This window comes from Podarcis melisellensis, assembly GCF_964234715.1.
Source record: "Podarcis melisellensis genome assembly, chromosome: 2".
In the NCBI taxonomy this organism is placed as follows: Eukaryota; Metazoa; Chordata; class Lepidosauria; order Squamata; family Lacertidae; genus Podarcis; species Podarcis melisellensis.
The window spans coordinates 115,423,046-115,448,666 of NC_138529.1; the positions used below are offsets into that span (position 1 = coordinate 115,423,046).

The 25,621-nt window shown below is 47.4% G+C and overlaps 1 protein-coding gene across 1 annotated transcript in view; it reads left to right on the forward strand.

Annotated features, from left to right (window-relative positions):
• LOC309364341 (adhesion G-protein coupled receptor G4-like) overlaps positions 1-25,621 on the forward strand; it is a 49,676-nt gene that overhangs the window by 21,310 nt on the left and 2,745 nt on the right. Inside the window, exons 12-23 of the mRNA XM_081901377.1 lie at positions 1,938-2,056; positions 6,649-6,859; positions 10,564-10,729; positions 11,278-11,427; positions 13,163-13,276; positions 16,082-16,127; positions 17,752-17,855; positions 18,917-19,029; positions 19,795-20,063; positions 21,742-21,838; positions 22,512-22,801; positions 24,388-24,486. Of these exons, the coding sequence (XP_081757503.1) occupies positions 1,938-2,056; positions 6,649-6,859; positions 10,564-10,729; positions 11,278-11,427; positions 13,163-13,276; positions 16,082-16,127; positions 17,752-17,855; positions 18,917-19,029; positions 19,795-20,063; positions 21,742-21,838; positions 22,512-22,801; positions 24,388-24,486 (1,778 nt within the window). The remainder of the gene's footprint in view (positions 1-1,937; positions 2,057-6,648; positions 6,860-10,563; positions 10,730-11,277; positions 11,428-13,162; positions 13,277-16,081; positions 16,128-17,751; positions 17,856-18,916; positions 19,030-19,794; positions 20,064-21,741; positions 21,839-22,511; positions 22,802-24,387; positions 24,487-25,621) is intronic.

A 25,621-nucleotide genomic window follows, 5' to 3' on the forward strand; every position in this document is an offset into this window, starting at 1 on the left:
TTAAAAAAAATATTAAGTTTTCCATTTTAACAATCCAATAAAAGCCACATTAAAAAATTCCAAATTATAAAATAATTGAACGATCCAAATTCTATACCAAATTATAAGTCTTTGGTTGACTTCCCATGCTCTGAGGTTCGGGGAGCAATGATCTCACTCACAATTTTGCTGCTTCTCTTAATTAGTCCAGGTAGTTCCAATAAGACATTCCGATATTGATCCTTCATTTGTTTTTAACAGCCTCTGAGTTCGTCTAGCAGGCGGATTAGACCAATATAGTATGCTTCTGTGTGGAAAAAAATCCTTCATGTTTATTTTCTTTGTTTACCTCTTTCTACTCCAACAATCTGTCCGTGGCAATTCACTTTCACTTCTCACTCCTGTAAATTCCACTGTAACACATCCCAAGCTGGAGGAAATCTGGCTTTCCGCTATTTGTACCAGGCATATACCGTATTTTTCCGCATATAAGACTAGGTTTTTTTCCCCTAAAAAATAATGTCTTCCCCCCATTTTCTTAAATCTGAGTCCCCCAAAATAGTCTTATACTTGGGGGCGTCTTATAGATGGAAAAATACAGTATCCAAACTTCTTTGTTTTATCTCCTTCCAAGACAAATAAACCTGTACTTTAGCTAGAAACCATAATTTCCATTGTCTAATCTTTTATTGATCCGTTAAAAGCAATTGCAAAATTCATAAACCAATTCCACACAGTTAATTCTGTAGTTAAACCTTAATCATAACAATAATGAAGTAATCTTTCTTTCAGGCAGTCAGTCCTTCCAGGGAGATTTGCCAAGTAAGATAGCAAATGGAAAATATAACAAAAGGAAATAATGGAGGCTCACCCCACTTCCGTTCCGACATACCAGTCCCATGATGATGATAATCCTTCTTCCACTCGAATCCTTTGGTACCCCAATGGCTGAATCAGTTAGCAGAATTCTTTATCTCCCCTCGCTCAGAGCATGCCCGTTAATTAAGTCGAAATTTCATCTTAAAAAGCAAGTGTTTGTTGCTCATGATGACAGCTTTGGAGAGTTGCCAAAGAAATGCATGGTGCTTTACACCCAACCCCCCCCCCCAGCCCCCTCATTTTTTCCAGACTGGGAGCAAGTGTTGGGCGATCTGTGGGAGGAGCTGCCCCCCCCGACCCTGGGGGGTTTGGGAGGGTGATTACTCCCATCTCATCTTCAAAATATTCCGTGCGAGACAGCTCTGATGCAATGGGCAGCCGTTCGCCATGGCCGCCAAACAGGAAGACAAGATTAAATGCATAGACTCATTGGAGTTGGAGTTATCCTCTGCAGTGCAGGAATCACAGCTAAACAATGACTGACAGGTGGCCATCCAATCGCGGCTTAGTAACCTCCAATGAAGGATGGTCTACCATGTTCTGATAATAATAATAATAATAATAATAATAATAATAATAATAATTTATTTATACCCCGCCCATCTGGCTGGGTCTCCCCAGCCCCCCGGGCAGCTTCCAACAAAGTAATAAAATACAGTGGTCTGTTCAACATTAAAAGCTTCCCTAAACAGGGCTGCCTTCAGATGTCTTCTAAAAGTCTGATAGTTGTTCTTCTCATTGACATCTGGTGGGAGTGTGTTCCACAGGGGCGGGTGCCACTACCAAGAAGGCCCTCTGCCTGGTTCCCTGTAACTTGGCTTCTCGCAGCGAGGAAACCGCCAGAAGGCCCTCGGTGCTGGACCTCAGTGTCTGGGCAGAACGATGGGGGTAGAGACGCTCCTTCAGGTGTACTGGACTGAGGCTGTTTAGGGCTTTCAAGGTCAGCACCAACACTTTGAATTGTGCTTGGGAACGTACTGGGAGCCAATGTAGGTCTTGCAAGACCGGTGTTATGTGGTCTTGGCAATGCATGCTCTTAATTTCTCTTGGTTTCTCTTTCTCTCCTTTACATTTTGAAGTGCGATTAATATCAACACGGGAAAGGCTTATTGGAGGAGACAAAACCTGACTGCGTGCCAGCTGGTGCAAACGCTACCTAATACTATCATGGAACTGAAAAACATGACCATCACAGTGGGTAAGTGGGTTTTCTTTGCTTGACATACAATCATAGAATTGTAGAGTTGGAAGGGACCCCCGAGAGTAATCCAGTCCAACCTGCTGCAATGCAGGAACCTCAACTAGATTAAATATGGCAGATGACCATCTAACCACTGCATAAAAACCTCCAAGGAAGGAATGTCCACCACCACCTGGGAGAGACCATTCCGCTGTTGAACACCTCTTACTGTCAGAAAGTTCTTCCTGATGTTTAGTTGGAATTTCCTCCTTTTTTTGTAACTGGAAAAATTGGGATACGGGTCCTACTCTGCGGAGCAGGCTAAAACAAGCTTGCTCCATCTTCCATGGGACAGCCCTTTAGATATTTGAAGATGGCTATCATCAGGCTTTTGTTGGGAAATCTGAATACGTGCAGCTACTCACACAGAGTCAGTTAAGGTTTGGCAGACAGCCAGAAGGCAATCTGAAGGAGTAAGTCTGCCTGGTGATAACAGAGGCATGGAGACAGCTCCCTGATTGGTCAAGCTCTCTCTGAGGATTGATAATTAATAGCCTACTAACTGGAATGTGTTAGTTCAGTGTTTAAAGGTTCAGAGTTCTGTGTGTCAGTGTAGGAGTTGTGAGTTGTGTATGAGAGAGCTAGCAAAAGATCCGTGTTCTGTTCCTGTAAATAGTCCACTGTATATAATAAACACCTACCGTATCTTCCGCCCTATAGGACGCACCGGCCCATAGGACGCACCTAGTTTTTTTGGGAGGAAATCAAGGAAAAAATTTTAATTTCCTCCCCAGGTTTGCGCAGCCATCCCCAAGCTAGAAGAGGGAGACGGAGCGCTCCGTCTCCCTCTTCTGCCTTCAGGGACAGCCTTTCTAGCCTCCGTGGGGCAGCGGCTTGCCCCATTGTCCCCCGAGTTTGTGGGGCTGGCGGGGGGGAGAAGCAAGCTTGCTTCTCCCCCCCGCCAGCCTCCAGACCAGGTCTGGGAATAGCGGGGTGGCGGCGCTGTGCCTCCCCGCTGTCCCCCAAGCTTTTGGGATGCAGGCTGCTGCCCGCAAGCTTTGCGAGCCCGTGGGACCTCCCGCCGGGCTTGCAAGACTTGCGGATAGCTTCCTGAAGCCTGGAGAGTGAGAGGGGTCAGTGCGCACTGCCCCCTCTCGCTCTCCAGGCTTCAGCGAAAGCCTGCATTCGCCCCATAGGAAGCACGCACATTTCCCCTTCATTTTTGGAGGGGGAAAAGTGCTTCCTATAGGGCGAAAAATACGGTAACTACAAGTTCCTGGTTCCTGCTTCGTCTATCCTGTCTGCAGCCAAGTCGCCAATTGCTTCCGTGAATTCTGCGTTTACTCTGCTAGGTCTGGCTAAGGTCCTGCAACTAGTCAGAAAGTTGAGAAACACCAATAGGTTTTGCCAATAGCTTTTGTTCTGGGGGTACTCAAAGGTACGCAGTACCGACACCTTTTTGTCTTTAGAAGAAAAGCACTGCTTAAATGTGTGGCACTTACTGTAGCAGCTTCATGGTGAGTACTGACTTTTTCCCCCCTAGGAGAAAAGCACTGGCCATCCTATGTCCTGTCTGTATCCTCTTATCCATGATGTCATGAGGTTATTGTTTGTCCGTTCCTTCAAACACCAGGGACAGGGGACCTGTAGACCTCCAGGTGTTGCTTGGCTGCCGTTCTAGCAGCCCCCGTAACCAATGGTCAGGGGTTTCCAGGACATATAAGAGAAGGTCCTCTTTCATGCAGCACATGGAGTTGACACAAGAGGCAGTGATAGCCACCAATTTGGATGGCTTTAAAAGAGGATTGAAGGAATTCATGGAGGAGGAGAGGGCTATCGATGGCCACTAGACATGACAGCTCTGCCCTGCTTTCACAGTCAGAGGCAGCAATGCTTCTGAATGTCAGTTTCTGGAAAACTCAAGGGAGGAGAGGGATCTTGTGCTCAGAGTCAGCATGCTCATCTTATGCTGGTTCTCCCGGGTGGCTTTTGTTGTGTTCCAAAAGCAAGGAAGGATTGGACTCTGATTAATAGAATACACACGAGGCTTGGCCAGCAAGACTCAGCGAATAATAATCTGTCACACCCTGGCCCAGGTCCCTTTATTAACAAAAGAACTTTTAACACAGCACTCGTAAGAACCAATCAGGTGTCCTCTGAGCATTTCAAAAACATCCCCACGTGGGACAAAGTCAGATCAGAAAAACCCTTGTAACTACAAAGAAACTATTTCCTACTTGAGCATGCATAAAGGTAAAGGTAAAGGGACCCCTGACCATTAGGTTCAGTCATGACCGACTCTGGGGTTGCGGCACTCATCTTGCTTTATTGGCCGAGGGAGCCGGCGTACAGCTTCTGGGTCATGTGGCCAGCATGACTAAGCCGCTTCTGGCGAATCAGAGCAGTGCACGGAAATGCCGTTTACCTTCCCGTCAGAGCGGTACCTATTTATCTACTTGCACTTTGAGGTGCTTTTGAACTGCTAGGTTGGCAGGAGCAGGGACTGAGCAACGGGAGCTCACCCCGTCACGGGGATTCAAACCGCCAACCTTCTGATCGGCAAGCCCTAGACTCTCTAGTTTAACCCACAGCGCCACCCGCGTCCCTGAGCATGCATACATAGGAGTAAATAAAATAGGAATCAAGGAGGAATGCTTTTAGCAAACCCCGGAGGTTATAAACAGTAGTAAACAGGAGAGGGAAGATGGCAAGGAAAGATAGGCATCTTTATCATCTCCTTGTGAACTCTCTTCCTGGCCCTAAGATTAACAAAACCAAGAAAAGCTAAATAAAAGCTACCTACTATTTTTATGCCTGGTGAAGCAACCGGCAACTGGTCTGTGTACGTTGTCAAGCAAGAGAAATAGGACAGAGATGCAGAGGCGTCGATTGATCAGAAATCATATCAGATGGCTCAAGCCCAGTCAACCCAATGCTTTCATTGCTGACACAAATGGCTTCCTCCATATTTTTATAATTTATAATTTTATAATTCCTCATAGCAATCCCACCTGATCACTACAGCTTTCAACTTAGCTAGGAATCCAAGGACATTGGGAAAGGTTGTGGACTACTGGGTTGAATTTTACTGCATGTAATGCTTTGAAAGAAAATGTGATGAAAATGATATATAGATGGTACATGACCCCAGTCAAACTTGCAAAAATATACCACCTGTCTGATAATAAATGTTGGAAATGCAAAGAAAATGAAGGAACATTCTTTCACCTCTGGTGGACCTGCCCTAAAGTGAAGGCTTTCTGGGAAATGATATATAATGAGCTGAAAAAGGTATTTAAGTATACCTTCCTTAAGAAACCAGAGGCCTTCCTCTTGGGTATTGTCGGCCAGAGGGTGTTAAAGAAGGACCGAACTTTCTTTCTGTATGCAACAACGGCAGCAAGGATACTCGTAGCTAAGCACTGGAAAACCCAAGATTTACCCACACTGGAAGAATGGCAGATGCAACTGATGGAATATTTGGAATTGGCTGAGATGACTGGCAGAATCCGAGACCTGGGAGAGGAGAGGGTTGAAGAAGACTGGAATTACCTACAGAAACATTGTAATTTGGTTGAATGTTAAGAAGGATGCTAGATCATAAATAATTTGGCACCATTAAATTAGATGGAGCTATGAAGATAAGCTAGATTAAGGAAAATATAAAAAAAAATTTGGATGATTATTGGATCATATTCAAACTTTTGGGATTTGAACATAGGGTATCTGAAATTAGAGAAGCAACATGAGAAACTTAGATATGAAGATTGGAAATAAGGTGATAAATTGCTGGGAAATTTTATTGGGATGAAAGTGGGAGCGGGAGACGCGAGGGAGTCCAAAGAAGCTATGAAACTATGTTAAGATATATGTGATATTGTTTATTTTTGTGTATTGTATTCAAAAAATGTCAATAAATATTTTTTTTTAAAAAAACAACAACTTAGCTAGGAATCTGAACTTGTGCTTACTTCATGAGCGTGGCTCTCTGGGGGTGGGGTGAACAACGGGTCCACGTTCTTGGGTGCCCTGCTTGTGGCCAAGCTCACACAAGGTTTGGGAGGATGGAAATCCAGCAAGGAGCCTTGGGATAATGGTGAGACCCATAAAATTTGGCCAGGAGTTGCCTCACCTGTACAAGGTAAGGAGCCACAGACCAGAGTTCAAGGTCTTTCAGGTCCTTGCTAGGCAACTTGTTCAGACAGGTTTCTAGATCTTTTTAGCCTATATCCTTCCTTGACTACCATTCCCAGGTCTGCCTCCTTCGAGAGAAAGAAAGGCATGTTCGTCCCCATACCAATACAGTAGTACCTCGGGTTACATACGCTTCAGGTTACAGACTCCGCTAACCCAGAAATAGTACCTTGGGTTAAGAACTTTGCTTCAGGATGAGAACAGAAATTGTGCAGTGGCGGCGCGGCGGCAGCGGGAGGCCCCATTAGCTAAAGTGGTGCTTCAGGTTAAGAACAGTTTCAGGTTAAGAACAAACCTCGAGAACGGATTAAGTACTTAACCCGAGGTACCACTGTACCAATACCAAGTAGCCACCTGGTGATGCCTTCATTTGTGAGGAAGAAAAACCTACTTGCATATTTTTTTTTCTGTTGCAGAAAACGCTGAGGAAGTGGCAGATCTCATTTTGATTCTGCTGAATTCTTCTCAGCTGAGTAAGGAAAAAATTGAGGTTCTTGTGAGCAAGCTCACTGAAATTGCCAACTGTGAGGAGATCAGCGAGGCGCTGGCGAGGAAAGCATTACAAATAATAGATATCATTCTGACACAGGCTACCAACGCCCAGGGCTTGCAAGGACAGATCAACAGGTAAGGGGTCTTGCCAGAGAATCCGTTGCTACCCACACAGGAAAGAAGGATCCTTGTGTGACTTTAAAGTGTAACTAGGACAGCCTTGGGGTGTGGGTGGCGCTGTGGGTTGAATCACAGAGTCTAGGACTTGCCAATCAGAAGGTCGGCGGTTCGAATCCCCGCAACAAGGTGAGCTCCCGTTGTTCAGTCCCTGCTCCTGCCAACCTAGCAGTTTGAAAGCACGTCAAAGTGCAAGTAGATAAATAGGTACCGCTCTGGTGGGAAGGTAAACGGCGTTTCCGTGCGCTGCTCTGGTTCGCCAGAAGCAGCTTAGTCATGCTGGCCGCATGACCCGGAAACTGTACGCCAGCTTCCTTGGCCAATAAAGTGAGATGAGCGCCACAACCCCAGAGTCGGTCACGACTGGGCCTAATGATCAGGGGTCCCTTTACCTTTACTAGGACAGCCTTTGTCCGGCTGCTTATTCTCCAGGGTTTTTTGTGCTCCCGTTCCCATTTGCCTCTGACGCCTTGATCAGCCCCCACATTATACAGCCATGCTGGCTGATGGGAGTTGTAGTTCACAAACATTTGGAGGGGGCAAGCTTTGCAAATGCTGGCTAGGGGATTTAATACTCCCTTGTATTAACCCCTTCCCCCCAAACCCCAACATTCATAAAGGAAACTTTGTCATGGAAGGGCTAATGTAGGAGGGCCCTCCTTCATGGCATGCAGTCTACATGGAGGGAGTCTGGATCTCACAGCACGGTCCTCTCAAGAGGAACTTGTTCCCCGCAGCAGTCAAAAGCATCTCTCCCAGCCAGCCTTCAGCCAGCCTGCCCAAGATGGATCTCTCTCTTGGTTCTCTCCTTCTTCCCAGCACATCTGGCTAAAGACTTTCTTTTCCTGTCACTTCACACCCAGTTCCCCTGGCAACCTTCTTTCTCCCAGGCCCAAGATCCTCTTAGAAGGGCCATCAGCCCTTTTTGTCACGTTAATGTCTCTAATTCCAGGTGAGGCCCTGGCTTTGAAAGGAAGCTTAGCCTGTACTTTTCCACTGGCCTCCAATCTTCCCTTCACTACTCAAAAATAATCAAAATCCATTTGTTGTTGTTTAGTTGTTTAGTCGTGTCCAACTCTTCGTGACCCCCTGGACCAGAGCACGCCAGGCACTCCTGTCTTCCACTGCCTCCCGCAGTTTGGTCAAACTCACGCTGGTAGCTTCGAGAACACTGTCCCACCATCTCGTCCTCTGTCGTCCCCTTCTCCTTGTGCCTCAGTCTTTCTCAACATCAGGGTCTTTTCCAGGGAGTCTTCTCTTCTCATGAGGTGGCCAAAGTACTGGAGCCTCAGCTTCACAATCTGCCCTTCCAGTGAGCACTCAGGGCTGATTTCCTTCAGAATGGAAAGGTTTGTTCTTCTTACAGTCCATGGGACTCTCAAGAGTCTCCTCCAGCACCATAATTCAAAAGCATCAATTATTCGGCAAACAGCCTTCTTTATGGTCCATACATCACTACTGGGAAAACCATAGCTTTAACATCAAAATCTATACCATTTATTAATTTCTAGGGTTAGCCCCCCCCCCCCAAAATCTATAACAATATAGTGGGCACAACAGAAACCTGTTGAAATGGAGAGAACCAGTGGGACTCTGTTATCTCTGGATGCAAACTTTTTAAGAAGAACAGAGAAGGATTTGCCGGAAGTGGTGTCACCCTGTATGTTAAAGACAGATTGAAACCTGCAAGCTAGGAATCCCCAACGGGGCGAAATCCTCCTGTAATGGGAATTGGGGTTGCTCGTGCGTAAGTTGCCTCTACTCTTGGCAAAGTTGCCTGGTTAAACCTTTCCCTGGCTGCACAGCCCTTACTCCACGGCTGTGTCAGTCACTGGCAGAATCTGTCAGTGGGCGTTTCCTGAACTTCTTCCAGCATAAAAGTTCTTTGACGCCAAGTCTCCGCCTAGCCTCCCTGCGCGGAAGTCTTCTGTGCAGGGTGGGCGTGGCCAGCGGAGGACCTGTGCTCTCCCCGCTAGTTTCTGTGGAAGAGTCCTGGAGACATCTCTCCGAAGCCCTCCCCTGCTCCCCTTTCTTCCTGGTGTCACGCTGATTTCCTTCCTCAGTGGATGAGTTCCCTCTCTCCCTGCTGGGCCCTTCTCCGGCATCGCTGGAGAGCCTTCCCTCCACTCCTGGCTCCGATGGCAGTTCCCTGACACCTCCACAGAATCATGGCGGGTGGTGAGACCAGGCCCCAAGAGCAGTGGAAGCGCTATCGTCCCCCCTGGTGAAAATGCTCAGAATGGGGGAGGCAATTGAATCAAAATGCTGCAACTCATTTAAACCTTGCTGAATACGGACCAAATCCATTCTGCCAGCCAGAGTCACTCCAAGGGCTGCTGGTTCAACCCTGGACCTAAACCAATCTCATGGTAGGGGGGTGCGTTTGGGATATGGAGGCGGTGCCTAAAATTGTCAGGGTATTTGAAATGCAATGTGGGATCCTCAGCCTCTCATTTTCTAACACGTGGGAATCAAACGCTATGCTGGGGGGCTGAAAATAGACTATAGACTTGCCGAATAAAAAGCGCTGGGTTGTGTCGTGATTCTCCCCACAGTGTTCCCCCTCCTGCTGTCGCCTCCCAAGCTGTAGTGATCTGAGTAGCAGCTTTCACACAGCACCTTTTCTCTAGTTAAATTAGGCTGTTTTTTCACATCAGGGTCATAGGCAGCACAGGCAGATTCCTAGGGCAGCAGAATCTCAGGGATCCAGACAAGGGGTGTGTGTGCTGCTCTATCCCCTCCACTTCACCCTTAGGGCAACCATATTCAAGATGCATGTAAGAGCCTGCAAGCGCTTACTAGGAAAAGTAGTTTGCAATTGCTACAAGCCGAAGTGAAAAATCTGAAGGCTGCTTCCAAACCAGGACCAAACAAGTGTCTTTTTTTGTTTTTGTTTCTCACTTCAGCACCTTTTGGGGTAGCAGATGGTGTGAAAAACTGTGAAACTGGAGGCAGGCTTCCTAATGCTATGTGGAGACATGATTTGCTTCTGTCCTCCATTTGCCCACTTAATTCAGTGAGAGTATCAGAAGAGGCTGACTGCTGGAACAGGCAATGGCCCATCGAGTCCAGCATCCTATTCTCACAGTGGTAGTAGTAATGAATAATGAATAATGAATAATGAATTTCTTTATGCATACATACATGCATACATACATACATACATACATACATACAGGTAAAGAGTAAAGGGTCCCCTGACCAAAAGGTCCAGTCATGACCGACTCTGGGGTTGCGGCGCTCATCTCGCTTTATTGGCCGAAGGAGCCGGCGTACAGCTTCCGGGTCATGTGGCAGGCATGACTAAGCCGCTTCTGGCAAACCAGAGCAGCGCACGGAAACACCGTTTACCTTCCCGCCAGAGCGGTACCTATTTATCTACTTGCACTTTGATGTGCTTTCGAACTGCTAGGTTGGCAGGAGCAGGGACCGAGCAACGGGAGCTCACTCCGTCGTGGGGATTTGAACTGCCAGCCTTTTGATTGGCAAGTCCTAGGCTCTGTGGTTTAACCCACAGCGCCACCCGCGTCCCATGTATGTTGGTGTAGTAAGGACCAAATAGAATAATACATGGATCGATGATGAGAGAGAAGGGGATCCCACCGTCTAGTTGTGAGAGCCATAAAACAAAGCTCACTTGTTTTGTTCCCTTTGTTGTTTAGCATTTTAAAGGTACTGGAACAAATAGGTTTCAAGCTGAACTTCAGTGGCAAAAGTGAGTCCATCGTTCTCCCAAGGCTGGCTTTGGCTCTCATGCGCCCAGATCCCGTGAATTTCAAGGGAGTTGCTTTTGGGGTCACATCCTATGACTCTGCAATGGATCCACAGGTAAGAGGCCCTTCTTTTGACTCTGTCCTTCTCCCCCACGACCAGTTCCTGCCAGGTCCAGAGGGCTGCTAAGTCAAAGTCTCCCACTCTTTCACTGAAAAATGGGGTGAAAGTGGGCTTTGCTCTCTGGACTGTGGCTTAGATGTACATAGGGAACTTGGAAAGGCACACAGTGTGAGTAGGATGATGATATGTGACCATCTGTAGTTTTGTCTGGAGGTGACTCTAGCCTGTTATGTACTGAAGTTCTCACCCTGGGCCAGCAGGGGGATACTGTAGATAGTTATGCAAATGAAGGATCAAAAGTGATGTTCAGTGATTGGATAGTTTGTATGCAAATGAAGGATCGAAAGTGACGTTCAGTGATAGTTTTAGAAAGTTGCTACAGTAACGTTGTACTGTAGCTCTATATAAGCAGGCTGACTGAGCTCTTCAGTTCAGTTCTGTTCTGGCCTCTGAATAAACAAGAGCTGTTTGAAGAATCGCTGTGTCGTCTGATATGTTCACCCACAACTTAACACCCCCCAAACATTTTCTCTTCCACACAGATTGATATCCGCCAGGCACCCTTTGAAACGGCCCTGGCATCCATATTTTTGCCAGAACTGCTGAAGGATTACTTGGAGGCCCAGTCCTTTGAGCCAGAAGATCACACAAAGATCCAGTTTTCTTTCTTTGGAACAACTTCGCCGTTTCAGGTAAACATGGCCACCGCCAAATGGCACAGGCAGATCAGGAAGCAAATGGCAAGAGGAAGCTCCAGAATCTCTCTCACACACTTTTCTTTCTTTTTTTAAAATAAATTTTATTAGTATTTTCCACACAACAACAACACGAAAAATATCAGAAAATAACAATATACAAAACACAAAAACCAGCATACAAAAAACCCCAAATCCATATCTTACAAGTTAATAATATAAACACGAAAAAGAAAAAGAAACATTGACTTCCACCAATCCCACAGCACCCCCTTTACCTCTCATTGTATCTTCCTCTTTTCTTGTTTTCCTTATCATCTCTATCCTAGCATCTAGATATAAATCCCTCTTTCTTATCCTTTCACTTCACAAGATTATTCCAGACTCAGCCAGATTTCTGTCCTCGAACCTTGGTTTTTAAGGTATTCATTTAGGCACTCCCATTCTTTTTTCACTTCACTTTTTTGGTTTTGTCTTATTATATCTGTTCATTCGGCTAATTCTAAATATTCTCACACATTTCAGTTGGCCTTCAGCATAGTCTTTTGACTGCCCTTCCTTCCTTCCTTCCTTCCTTCCTTCCTTCCTTCCTTCCTTCCGATTTTCCACATAGGTTCACAAGGCGGTGTACACAGTTCTTAAAATTCCAAAACAGATCCAAATCAGGCATATCAACAATCAGACAATCTCAGTTTCCACATGCCTTATTTCTGTCAAAGAGGCTGGGGAGGAAGACAGAGCGCGTCTCTCAAGGTTGCCCCAGAGGCCACCACAGAGAAGGCCCCGTTCCTGACAGGTAGCCTTCTCACCTCACGAGAGGATGGTACCTAGAGGAAGGGCTTTGCCAGTGGCGTAGAGTGGGGGGTGCAGGGGGGGCCAGCCGCACCGGGCGCAACATCTGGGGGTTAGGGTTAGGGGGTGCAAATCCACAGGTTAGGGGGCTCAAATCCACGGGTTAGGGGGCGCAAATTACTTGCCTTGCCCCGGGTGCTGACAACCCACGCTACGCCACTGGACTTTGCTGGCAGATTTTAACAGCTTTTGCTGGTGGGGTACATGCAGAAGATATCTGGGAGTCCAGACCACGAATGTCTTTGAAGACAGATTGAATTGGGCTGAGGAACCATCTGCTAACAGTTGCAGTTTAACAGCACTCCTTATAATGGCTAATTTGGGTGACGAGGCCCACCAGAATTGTAGCCCATGTGAGAACGAGAAGCAAGTAGCACCAAAAATCTTTAAAGGGGGTGAAAAATTCTTCCAAATCAGTCCAGCAAGGAGTAAGCATGCTCAGTAACTGCAGAATGTAGAGTGATAGTTGGGGGAGGGGAACGACAGAAAACTTTGCTTTCTATATTTAAAGATAATGCTTTCTTTGCTTTCTATATTTAAAAATAATAAGAGTTTAAGAAGCAAAGAATTTGTCATCTTTTTGATGGCAGTGGTTGTTTAATTATAGCCAAATATTGGAAGATGTTTGGATGTGGACTTATTAGAAATTTTGTGGGTACTGTTTCTTGTTTTTCATTCCCAAAATTAATAAAAAACAATTTAAAAGAAAAAGAGGAGGTGGGTGGGAGAGGAAGAGCTGGTATGGCTGACAGTTAATTCAGATCTTTTGCAAATTGCTCATTCAACCGAAAATGTATAAGAAAAAAAGAGGGTTTTTGTGTTGTTGTGTTTACCAATGGTTGGCTCCCAAGCTATGAAACTTTGCACCTGTCTGTTACAGGAAAAGAATAAAAAACTGATCACCTATGTTGTGGGCGCCAGTGTTGAAAATGTGGTTGTTCAAAACCTCTCGGAGCCAGTGAATATAATTCTGCAACATATAAACTCAACGACGGTATAGTATCCTGTTGTCTCCAGTTGCATAAGTGTTGATTAGAGCGCATTGATTGCTGGCAAATAGAGATGCTTTGCTTTGATTTGGGGGGGCCCAAGACCTCCAAACCGCTGCTGCTGGGGGAACGAAAGGGGCGAGCCCCGGGCTGCCCCGACCTTAAGTGAACCTGTGAGGGCCCGCCCTTTGCGGCAGCCGATTGGCTGCCGCCATGGGCGGTGAATATTAATGAGCTAGGGGGAATCCCCGCTTCTCGCGGGGCTGACGCCAGCCCCGCGAGATTGTTGATGGGTCGAGAGCCCTCAACCCCACCCCCTCTCTAGATCGGGAGTGGCTTTGTTTTAACTCATTACTGAATGTATTTTAAAAGGTAACTATCGTCAAACAAGGAAAATAAAAAATACCAACATAATTTTGTGATTTTACAAAGCATAATATAACTAATAATTTTCTTAAATTATTGGGGGGGCGGAGCCCCCTCAAACAAATTTTTGAGGGGGCTCGGGCCCCCTCAGGCCCCATGGAGTCGGCGCCTATGTATACACAGCTCCCGCTGCCGGAGCAGTTAGCTTCACCACTGCGCCCTGCTGCTCACCTGTGGCCCTTCCCAACTTCTGGAAGCAAAACACCCCCTAAGCCAGTGGTGGGGGACCTTTTAGAGAGCAAGTGCCCAAATTGCAACCCAAACCGACTTATTTATCGCAAAGTGCCAACACAGCCATTTAATATGGGATAATAACGATTGTCTGCATGCGCACATACAAACAAATAAATAAACCCACCAGATGGGCGGGGTATAAATATATGATGATGATGTTTTGCTGTTTGATGAGAGTTTGCCTAAGAACCCCATGATGAAGTAAAGGCAGGCTATTGGTGTACGTAGGGGCAGCTAGTATGGTGCCCTTCAGATGTTTTTTTAAAAAAACCTTTTAAGGAGGGATGGTTGAGAGCATACCAATCCTTTTTAATGGGTGGCGGCAGATAGAGATAAATAGAGAAGGCCTGTAAATTGGGAATGGGGAATTGGGGGAGGGGGCTCAGGCCCCACCTCAGGGGTCCCTCATCACGGTCTTCTTACGTTGTGCCCCCCCCCTCATTACTGGCCTGAAGGGCTTCCTAAACCTCTTTCCCACCCCCACAAAAACAAAAGTCAAGGCAATAGACCCTAAAACGGGTCAAAATAAAGGGGTCGGGCTCTTTCTAGTCCTGGGCCACAGATATTTCCGGGTGGGGGTGAAAGGGATAAAGGGAGGGGAAGAGAGAAATCCTGTCTTCTCCTCAGGCTGCTGCCCGCCGCTCCACTCGCGTCTTCCGCCACCGATAGTCCTCCCTGCCCCGCCAGCATCTGGCCACGACTGCCCCCTTCAGATGTTGCTGGACTCCCAACCCCACCAGCATGGCCAATAGGCAGAGATCAGAAGTGTTATACAAGTGGTGCCCCGCAAGACGAACGCCTCGCAAGACGGAAAACCCGCTAGACGAAAGGGTTTTCCGTTTTGGAGGCGCTTCGCGAAACGAATTTCCCTATGGGGTTGCTTCGCAAGACGAAAAAATCTTGCGTCCCCCCGTGGGTTTTTCCCACTTTTTCGCCCTTTTCCTAAGCCGCTAAGCCGCTTATCAGCTGTTCCGCTGATAAGCCGCTTAACAGCTGATCGGTAGAAGCCGCTAGACAGCTGTAGCGCTAATCCGGCTAAGCTGTCAATGGGCTTGCTTCACAAGACGAAAAAACCGCTAGACAAAGAGAATCGCGGAACGAATTCTTTTCGTCTAGCAAGGCGCCACTGTAATTCAGTAGCATCTGCAGAGTACCATGTTGGCTACCGCTATATGAAAGAATAATATCAGCTGAAAGAAGGTACATGTCAGGCCACACAGGTTACCTAGAGAAGAAAAAGCACAGGTCCAGGTGGTTTTGCCTTTCCAACCTGTTATTCAGCTCTAAATCAGGATAAATATCATTCCACAGAAAACCCACTTGACTTTGCTCTGATCCAGAGGGAAACAGCGGGTTCCCCCCTGGGGAAAGTGATGGGTCAAGCGGATGAGCCCTAAGTCAACCCTAAGTCATAAAGAGATGGAATCACTGCTCGCTCAACCATTTTAGTCAAAACTGTTGGATTTCAAGCTGGTTTGTAATTTCCAAAATCACCAAGCTGAGAGGAGGCATCTTCAGTAAAGGTGTAACTGCTGCTCCTCTCGGAACAGATTCCTTGAAATGTCCTTCATGCAGATAAGCACTGACCACAACCAAGATAAAATCTGAATAATTTGTCCTGCAAGAGAATGCTATCATTCTAAAATTTTTGGAGCTGGTTGGCTAGAGGTACCGATACTGATTTTGGAGGCTGAACTTGCTTGGGGACTAGTAGTTCCTGGCTGGCTTTATTTCGTGTGTGCATCCACCTTCGCAGTGGCGTAGCCTGGGTTGTCAGCACCCGGGGCAAGGCAAGTAATTTGCGCCCCCTAACCCGTGGATTTGCGCCCCCTAACTCATGGATTTGCGCTCCTTAACCCTAACCCCCAGATGTTGCGCCCGGTGCGGCCGGCCCCCCTGCACCCCCCACGCTACGCCACTGCACCTTCGGCTTATTATTTTCATAAAAGCTAACAACATAAATAGCTATCTGCCTCTTAACTGATCGGCCTGTCTGTTTTCAATTGGGGGGGGAGCGGCTGCCCACTTTGCCAGCCCCCAACAACGGCCATGCTGGGGCGATGGTGCGTGTGCCCACAGAGAGGTCTCCGAGTGCCCACTCTGCCACATGTTCGCCACCACTGTCCTAAGCCATTTCTTTTGCTTTTCAGGACAATGAGTCTGTGCACTGTGTATTTTGGAACTTTAAGAAGAACGGTGAGTATGAAGGATATAACTAGCTCTGTTCTGGGCCAGAACAAAGGTCCGTCTAGTCTGGTGTACTGATCTCCGTGGCGTCCCTGGGAAGCCCACAGAGCGCTTGAAGGCAAACAGGCCTTCCCTGCTGTTGCTTCCCAGCGCTAGGCAAACAGGGCATCATTGCGTTGATATCTTCTCCTCCAGCAGAAGTCCTCTCGAGCAGAAGCCAGCTGTGTCAAATGCAGCTGCCTTAACTTTAACTAGTACTGCAATGCGCTCTCCGTGGGGCTACCTTTGAAGGTGACCTGGAAACTACAACTAATCCAGAATGCGGCAGCTAGACTGGTGACTGGGGGTGGCTGCCGAGACCACATAACACCGGTCTTGAAAGACCTACATTGGCAAAAGGCGAAAGATTTATACGATCTGAAGAGAAACCAGAGTTCCAGACTTTTAAAAACAACCCCTTTTAAAAATAGCAATATAACGTGAATTTTACTATCTAACGAGACCATTGATCCATAAAATGAAAGCGATAGACCAGGCTTCCTCAGCCTCGGCTCTCCAGATGTTTTTGGCTTACAACTCCCATGATCCCTAGGTAGCAGGACCAGCGGTCAGGGATGATGGGAATTGTAGTCTCAAAACATCTGGAGGGCTGAGGTTGAGGAAACCTGCAATAAACAATGTCCTACAGTCACACACACACACACACACACACACACACAATCAATCAATCAGTAGCTGGACTGGGTTCCACAAAAACAAAACAAAAAAGCCACAAAACAAAAACACAAAATAAATAGCAAAAACAGACAGACCTCAGCGTGATACTCAAAACAGAAGTGTGGCACTCAAAATGGAAGCGTGGCACTCAAAATGGAGCATGTTCAGCTTCCAAAAAAGTTCGCAAACCAGAACACTTACTTCTGGGTTTGCAGTGTTTGGGTTCCAAGTTGTTTGAGAACCAAGGCATTTGAGAACTAAGGTACCACTGTAATAATAAGCGGTTAAGTTCTGATTTATGGTTTTAGCTGTTGCCCATGAGAGCATTTAACACTTCACCAGACAACAAATCATCACTTATTTAAAACCGGGATGGAGGGCGAAATGTTAGGTTTGCTCCAAAGTTAGTCACTTCAGTATGACCCTCTTTCATTAAACCTAGAACAAATTTAGTATTTAGGTCAAGACCTCTAGGCAAAAATGCAGCAAATTCAAAGTTAGCTGAGAATTGCATGATTTGAAGGAGTAGCTTGAGGGGAGCTGTAACTGAAATAATATTTTGATGCATTCAAATGTGCGTCTGTAGTTCAAAGTTCCAGTGCAACAGCTCTAGGCAGCAGAGAATTATGGCTCTGTTTAAAAGGGATGCAGCCAAGTAAAGCACAACTTTCAAGGTTCCTTTCTCCCACAAATTTACCAACAGCAGTCTTAAGTGGGCGATCTGAGAAGTGCATGGTGGGAGCATGATAGGCTTAGCGCCTCTCCGCCCCTCCCTGTGATGGTTGCAGCTAAGCCCCAAGTCAGCAGGAGTCTCTGCAGAGAGTCACACATCCCCCGTGTTCTGTTGGGGAAAGATCTATAAATGGTGAGGGACGAGTAACTGCAGATGAAATCTCTTCTCTTCCCTGCTGCGCAGATAACCAAGGAGGCTGGGATACATCAGGGTGTGAGGTGCAGCGCACAAACGCAAATTACACAATCTGCAACTGCAGCCACCTGACCCATTTTGGAATATTGCTGGTAAGCTTTTGTCACTGATTTGTCAGAACTAATTGCCCTGTGTGGTTCCTGCAAAGGACAGCACGGAATGTCTCTTTTCGTTCAGTTCTGTAGCAGTATTCAGTGCTTTTCCCCCCTAAAGAAAATGTTTAGGGGTACTCTCATTTTGACTCAGGAAAATCACCATTTTATAGTTCCAATCGGGGAAAATAAATACAGCAAATGGACAAAAGTACAATGTTTAGGGGTATGTGTACCCCTGCGTCCCCCCTGAAAAAAGCACCGTTGCATTTCTTTTAAAATCCTATCTTCAACATCAGAAAAGAAGGCTGGGGTTCAGTTGTGGATTCAGTACCTTTGGCCTTGTAGAGTTGGTGTAGTGGCTAAAAAATGTGCCCACCGCCCACGCCCCACAAGTCAAATCCCATCCCACAGCCACGATGTCACTGGATCATTTTGAAGCAAGGAACTAGTATTAGTGTAATAGTTTGATATCTTTACGTTTATATCTGCTGGTGCAAACAGCAGATTTTGGGAAACAATTTCGACCAGGAAAATGGCACAGGGTGAAAGGATTCAACCTTCTCCCGTAGTGCCTTGGGCCTGATCCAAATCACTCACTTGTGTACACACACACACACACACACACACACGTGAAATGCCAGAACTTGTGATACTACTACTTCTGGAGGTTATATTTCTGGAATTTGCAAAATTGTGTGGAAAATTTGCTCCTGAGGATTTTGCAAACTGTTTTTGCACACATACAGTCTATCACGTACAGGCATTCCAAAATTTGCAGTAAAGAAGCATGAGCCGCAAGGTTTCCGAATGCAGGGATAAGGATGAGCTGAAGAAAGAATTGGTTCACACTGAGCCTTAGGTCCCATGTGAATCTTTCCTTTCACTCCAAATTTCACATAATACTTTTTGGGGGGAGGGAGTGGGGCAGGGAAATCATGATCCATTGAAGCCAAAAATTTCACACCTCAGTCAGCAGTGCCCAAACAGATATCATTTTGGGTCTGTTTCCTCACCAACTCTTCCACTGAGAGGCTATTGACTTCCACCCTGGTTTCTAGGACGTATACCGGACGGGATGTGAGGATAAGATTTTAACATTGGTCTCCCACGTGGGATGTGGCTTTTCCTCCATCTTCCTCGGCTTGGCTCTAGTGGTGTACCTTTCCATCGAGTAAGTAGGACAGACCTGCCATTTTCTATACGACAGCAACGTTTATTTACTTAGATTTTATACAGCTACATAAGCCTGTTCCGAGGGCCAAATCTGGTTTGTTGTTCGCCATCCTTGCAACAAGCGGCGTGAAGTTCTTGCCACGCAGGAGGGGCAGGCTTTAGCAATACGGTCCCCTGAGCAAGGACAAAATTTGCCACCTCCCTCCCCAAATTTCTTATTTTCGCAATAATTCACTTTGGTAAAGGTAAAGGGACCCCTGACCGTTAAGTCCAGTCGTGGCCGACTCTGGGATTGCGGTGCTCATCTCGCTTTATTTGCCAAGGGAGCCGGCATACAGCTTCCAGGTTATGTGGCCAGCATGACTAAGCCGCTTCTGGCGAACCAGAGCAGCGCATGGAAACACAGTTTACCTTCCCACCAGAGAGGTACCTAATTATCTACTTGCACTTTGAGGTGCTTTTGAACTGCTAGGTTGGCAGGAGCAGGGACCGAGCAATGGGAGCTCACCCCGTCGCGGGGATTCGAACTGCCGGCCTTCTGATCGGCAAGCCCTAGGCTCTGTGGTTTAACCCACAGCGCCACCCGTGTCCATTCATTTTGGTACCGTTGCTTTTTTATGGAGCTTCTCTCAGCAGGTATAAATAGCACAGGGGCTGCATCCTGCTCCAGACCCTTCACACGCCCGGCAGCCCCACTGGGGACTTAAAGGGGCTGCGTCTTGGGCACAGGGGGCGAGCGAACCCTTCACCTCTTTCGTTCCAGCAAGCTCCGTGGGGACGACCCGTCCAGAATCCTCGTCCACCTCTGCTCTGCGCTGCTGATGCTCAACCTCACCTTCCTGCTGGACTCCTGGCTGGCCTCTTTCCAGGTGCGCGGCCTCTGCATCGCTGTGTCCGTGGCTCTCCACTACTTCCTGCTGGCTGCCTTCACCTGGATGGGCCTGGAAGCCGTCCACATGTATTATGTGCTGGTCAGGGTCTTCAACACTTACGTCCCGCATTACATGCTCAAGGTTTCCCTGGCTGGCTGGGGTAAGTGCAGGGCGGGGTGGGGGGTTACTTCCCATCCGAGGGCCACATCCACTCATGGGGTATCTTCTGGGGGGCCATATACCAGCGGTGGGCGGGTGGGGGATATGTGATTTCCCTCTTGGTTCGGGAGATGGCATTAAGACCCCGCAGAAGGCAGAGGGGCATCCCATCTGTCTCTCCGCCTCTCTGCCCGATTTTCACTCTTTCTCTCTCTCTGTGTGTTTCTCTCTCTGTCTCTCTGTCTGTCCTTCTATCTGTTTTGTCTCTCTTTGTCTCCACCAATACAGTGGTACCTTTGTTATCAAACTTAATCCGTTCCGGAAGTCCGTTCCAAAACCAAAGCGTTCTGAAACCAAGGCGTGCTTTCCCATAGAAAGTATTGCAAAACGGATTAATCCATTTTAAAAACAACCCCTTTTTAAAACAGCAATTGAACACGAATTTTACTATCTAACGAGACCATTGATCCGTAAAATAAAAGCGATAAACAATGTACTACTGCCACACAATCAATCAATCAATCAGTAGCTGGACTGGTTTCCACACAGTCACCAAAACAAAACAAAAAAGAGCCGAGGTTCAGAAGAAGTGTGATTGAAAGTCAGGAGCAGCAGAGAAATATCTCTGAAAGGCCAGTTAGAATCATAGAGTTGCAGTGCAGCAATCACAGCTGAATCACTTGCCTCCTGATCTTCCCAAAAGGGACTGGGTATATTTGTGGGAGAAATGTCTGTCCGTGTCTCTTGGTCGCGATGGCACACTAGTTCCTGGGGAGCCGCTGTGGGGGGGCCAGTGGCGTAGCATGGGGGGTGCAGGGGGGCCGGCCGCACGGGGCGCAACATCTGGGGGGCGCTCGCACTCACAGCTCTCTGCCCCTACTAAAATCCACGGGTTAGGGGGCGCAAATTACTTGCCTTGCCCCGGGTGCTGACAACCCACGCTACGCCACTGGCGGGGGCCGCTGCTTTCTGCAGGTCCTGCTTAGGGTGGGATTTCCATTAGGACATTTAGCCGGCCTGGGGATGGGGAGACAGCTCTTGATCCAGAGGCTCTACATGGCTAGGGCAAGGAAAGGGAGCTCACTCCCTAGAAAATCCCTCATTGCCTCTTCTGTTTCAAAGCATGTTCGATCGTGGCCTAAACCGAGGTCCAGTTCTGAGGGCCTTCTGGCGGTTCCCTCACAGCGAGAAGCCAAGTTACAGGAAACCAGTCAGAGGGCCTTCTTGGTAGTGTCACCCACCCTGTGGAACACCCTCCCTTCAGATGTCAAAGGAAACAACAACTACCAGTCTTTTAGAAGACATCTGAAGGCAACCCTGTTCAGGGAAGCTTTTAATGTTTGATGCATTACTGTATTTTAATATTTTGTTGGAAGCCGCCCAGAGTGGCTAGGGAAGCCCAGCCAGATGGGCGGGGTATAAATAATAAATTATTATTATTAAACGTATTCTCACAGCCAACAGCATTGTGTTTATTTCAGTGGACTCTCCCAAGTCAAATGTCATAAGCCGAATTAAATTCCTGCCATGTGCCTTTGCTGTTGCCCATCCCCGCATTTCCCTAGTGATACAGGTCTTCCTGAGGACTCTCGTCTTCCTCAGTCGGGTCACAATTGCATCCATGCTGGTCTTTTCCCTTTCCGGCTAACCCATTCTTCTTTCTCCCCCTTTGCCATTAGGAATTCCTGCGGTCATCGTTTCCACGGTTCTCATCATAAGCAGAGACTTCTATGGGGTTTTAAGCGACCCCCTAAGCAGCAGTCCAGTCACACCTTTGTAAGTCTCTATGCTTTGATCCTCCTCAGATCAGCAGGAAAGAGGTCATACCTATATCCCCTTCCTTTCCCCCCCTTTTTGGAGTGTGTGTGTGTGGGGGGGAGAATTCAACCTTCTTTGCTTTTCAGTACACCAAGCTGTTCACTCCCTTCCATCTGATGGGTCAATTGATGGCCCTGACCTTTCTCAAGGAGATTCCTCTGTCTGTTTAGCTGCATGCATAAAATGCCCAAACATCTGAAACTTACAATTCCTTTACCGCTTTGCAAAATCATATATATTAAGATCATGCAGGATTTGTAACCAGAAAGCCTGACCTCCTTCATAACCACTCTAGAACTTATTCTGCAATTTCCAACATAAAATTCAGGTTTGTTTATTAAGGATTGTATCCAGCTTTAGTCAGGTTTTGTTTTCTTCAGCGCCTTCCTTTTCAACAAGGCTTTTAAGTTGAGTCTGCTTCTGGCGCTGGGATTGGTTTTAAGACGTGTTTATTGTCTTATCATTTGTTTGGGGGAAAGGACAGGATATGAATTTAACTAGCCACCACTGATGGGTGTCTCATTGAAAAGCCTCAAGAGAGACTTCCCGTTATCATGAGCCCATCTGAAAGAAATGGCCCTGCCAGCAGCCTTAACAGCGTCTCTCTCCCTCCTCGCCTTGTCTGCTACAGTTGCTGGATCCGTGATGACCTTGTGTTTTACATCTCTGTGCTGGCCTATTTCTGCTTGGTGTTCCTGATGAACACCATCATGTTCATCGCGGTCCTCCTGCAGATTCACACCATGAAAACGAAGAGTCCTGGCCGAGTCAGCAGCTGGAACCACAACTTCCTCCACAGCTTGAAGCGGGTGGCCAGCTTAATGGTCCTGCTCAGCTTAACGTGGGGGTTTGCCTTTTTCTCGCTGGGGTCCATGCAGACATTGTTCTCCTACCTCTTTGCCATTTGCAACACCTTCCAAGGTAAGCGTTTGGCCACAGGTGGGTGGGCTTCAGAAGAGAGACCAGAGGAGCCTGCTGAGTTAGGCCTGAGGCCCATCTAGTCCGTCCTCTTGTTCTCACAGTGGCCGTTTATGGGATGTCCATTATGGGAAACCTACAAGCCAGACATGAGTCCAAGAGGAGCTCTATTTCCCCTCCTGCAGTTCTACCTCTCTTTTAAATCAGAACCAGTGAGGGCAGTGAAGGTCCTGTGTGAGTGCCTGGAGGCGGCTGGAGGATGCAAAACTCACTTGGGACCTCATTGCCCAGTCCAGCTAGCGCAGCACTGTCCACACCAGCAGTTCTCAAGCCTTTGTGGGCCACTGACCCTTGGTTCCGCAAACTCATCCCAGTGGCCCCTGTGCAACCCTGTAAAAAGCATTATCCTCTCCCGCATGCTTTTCAACATCTACATGAAGCCGCTGGGAGAGATCATCAGGGGGTTTGGGCTGGGTGTTCATCAGTGTGCGGATGATACCCAGCTCTACCTCTCTTTCAAATCAGAACCAGTGAAGGTCCTGTGTGAGTGTCTGGAGGCAGTTGGAGGATGGATGGCGGCTAACGGATTGAGGCTGAATCCTGACAAGACAAAAGTACTGTTTTGGGGGGACAGGGGGTGGGCAGGTGTGGAGGATTCCCTGGTCCTGAATGAGGTAACTGTGCCCCTGAAGGACCAGGTGCGCAGCCTGGGAGTCATTTTGGACTCACAGCTGTCCATGGAGGCGCAAGTCAATTCTGTGTCCAGGGCAGCTGTCTACCAGCTCCATCTGGTACGCAGGCTGAGACCCTACCTGCCCATGGACTGTCTCGCCAGAGTGGTGCATGCTCTAGTTATTTCCCGCTTGGACTACTGCAATGCGCTCTACGTGGGGCTACCTTTGAAGGTGACTCGGAAACTACAACTAATCCAGAATGCGGCAGCTAGACTGGTGACTGCGAGCGGCCGCCGATACCATATAACACTGGTCCTGAAAAAGGCCTACATTGGCTCCCAGTACGTTTCCAAGCACAATTCAAAATGTTGGTGCTGACATTTAAAGCCCCAAACGGCTTCTGTCCAGTAGACCTGAAGGAGCATCTCCACCCCCATTGTTCAGGCCTTCTGGCAGTTCCCTCCCTACAAGAAGCGAAGTTACACAATAGTGGCGCCCGCCCTGTGGAACACCCTCCCATCAGATGTCAAAGAAATAAACAACTATCTTACTTTTAAAAGACAGCTGAAGGCAGCCCTGTTTAGGGAAGTTTTGAATGTTTAATGCTGTATTGTGTTTTTAATATTCGGTTGGAAGCCTCCCAGTGTGGCTGGGGAAACCCAGCCAGATGGGTGAAGTATAAATAAATTATTATTATTATTATTATTAGTAGTAGTAGTAGTAGTAATTCAGCAACTAAAACTCAGAAGCATTACGGCCACCTTGCTCTCTGCTGGCCGCAAATTCTCTTGGTCTGACTCTGACCCATTATGTAGTTGAAGGGATGATGGCAAAATTGTGGCCAGAGGAGTGGGGAGGGGGGGTATAATCTAATGAATGTTTTTCCTGCTCCTGCCCCCTGACTCCTTCCTCTAGGATTCTTCATTTTCGTGTTCCACTGTCTCATGAAGGAGAACGTGAGGAAGCAATGCCGAGTGCATTTCTGCTTGGGAAAGCTTCGGCTCAGCTGTTCTGGTAAGACATTCTCATATATATAAAACCAACCCTTGGGTATGGGCTGACATTGTTCTCTGTGGCTGCTTTTGCAGTTGTTGTCATCTGAGCTGCCCCATTTGTACTGGAGGGACTGTGATGGAGCAGCCCAGCCATTGCCTTGCCCAGTAAGAGGCCCTTATAGCACCGGGAGTGAGGGAACTGGACCCCCTACAAAAGTCCTCAGATACAATCCACCAATCCTGTATGCTATGATATGTGTTAACGGTAAAGGTACCCCTGACCGTTAGGTCCAGTCGCAGTCAACTCTGGGGTTGTGCACTCACCTCGCTCTATAGGCTGAGGAAGCCGGTGTTTGTCCGCAGACAGCTTCCAGGTCATGTAACCAGCATGACTAAGCCGCTTCTGGTGAACCAGAGCAGCGCAAAGAAACGCCATTTACCTTCCCGCTGGAGTGGTACCTATTTATCTACTTGCACTTTGACGTGCTTTTGAACTGCTAGGTTGGCAGGAGCAGGGACCGAGCAATTGGAGCTCGCCCCATCATCGCGGGGATTCGAACCGCCGACCTTCTGATCGGCAAGCCCTAGGCTCTGTGGTTTAGACCACAGCGCCACCCATGTCCCTTATATGTGCTGGGATTATTATTTATTATATTTTAAAATGAACATCCCATTTTTTATCTTTTTTAAAAAATAGATTTAAGTGTGGCCAACAACAAAGGCTCAAAATACCAAATGATTTAAAACCGCGCAACAAAAATTTAAATGAGTTATTTAAAAAGCCCAAGAACCTCATATACAGGGCTTTAAATAGAGCGAAACAGCAGTTAAAGGGGAAACAAAGCAACAGCAAGCCTTTAAAAAAATCTATTTAAGTTAAGCGGAGGCACAGGTTCTGTGTCTGTGTCTCTGTGTGATGGTTCTGTTTTTTTAGGGCTTTATAAATTCCAAGTATGACCAGTCCTTGTCCCAGGGGGATTCCAATCTCATACAGACACAGCTAAACAACAGAGGAGGCAGCGGCAGATGAGAAGGAGGTGAAGGAAGCTATGGAGAGAATATCTGGCGGCTTTAATTCCACGTTCTTTGGCTTATTTTACAAGGAGGCAGGGGGAGCTAGTGGGATGATCCCAAAAGGCTTCTGGGAAAAGCCG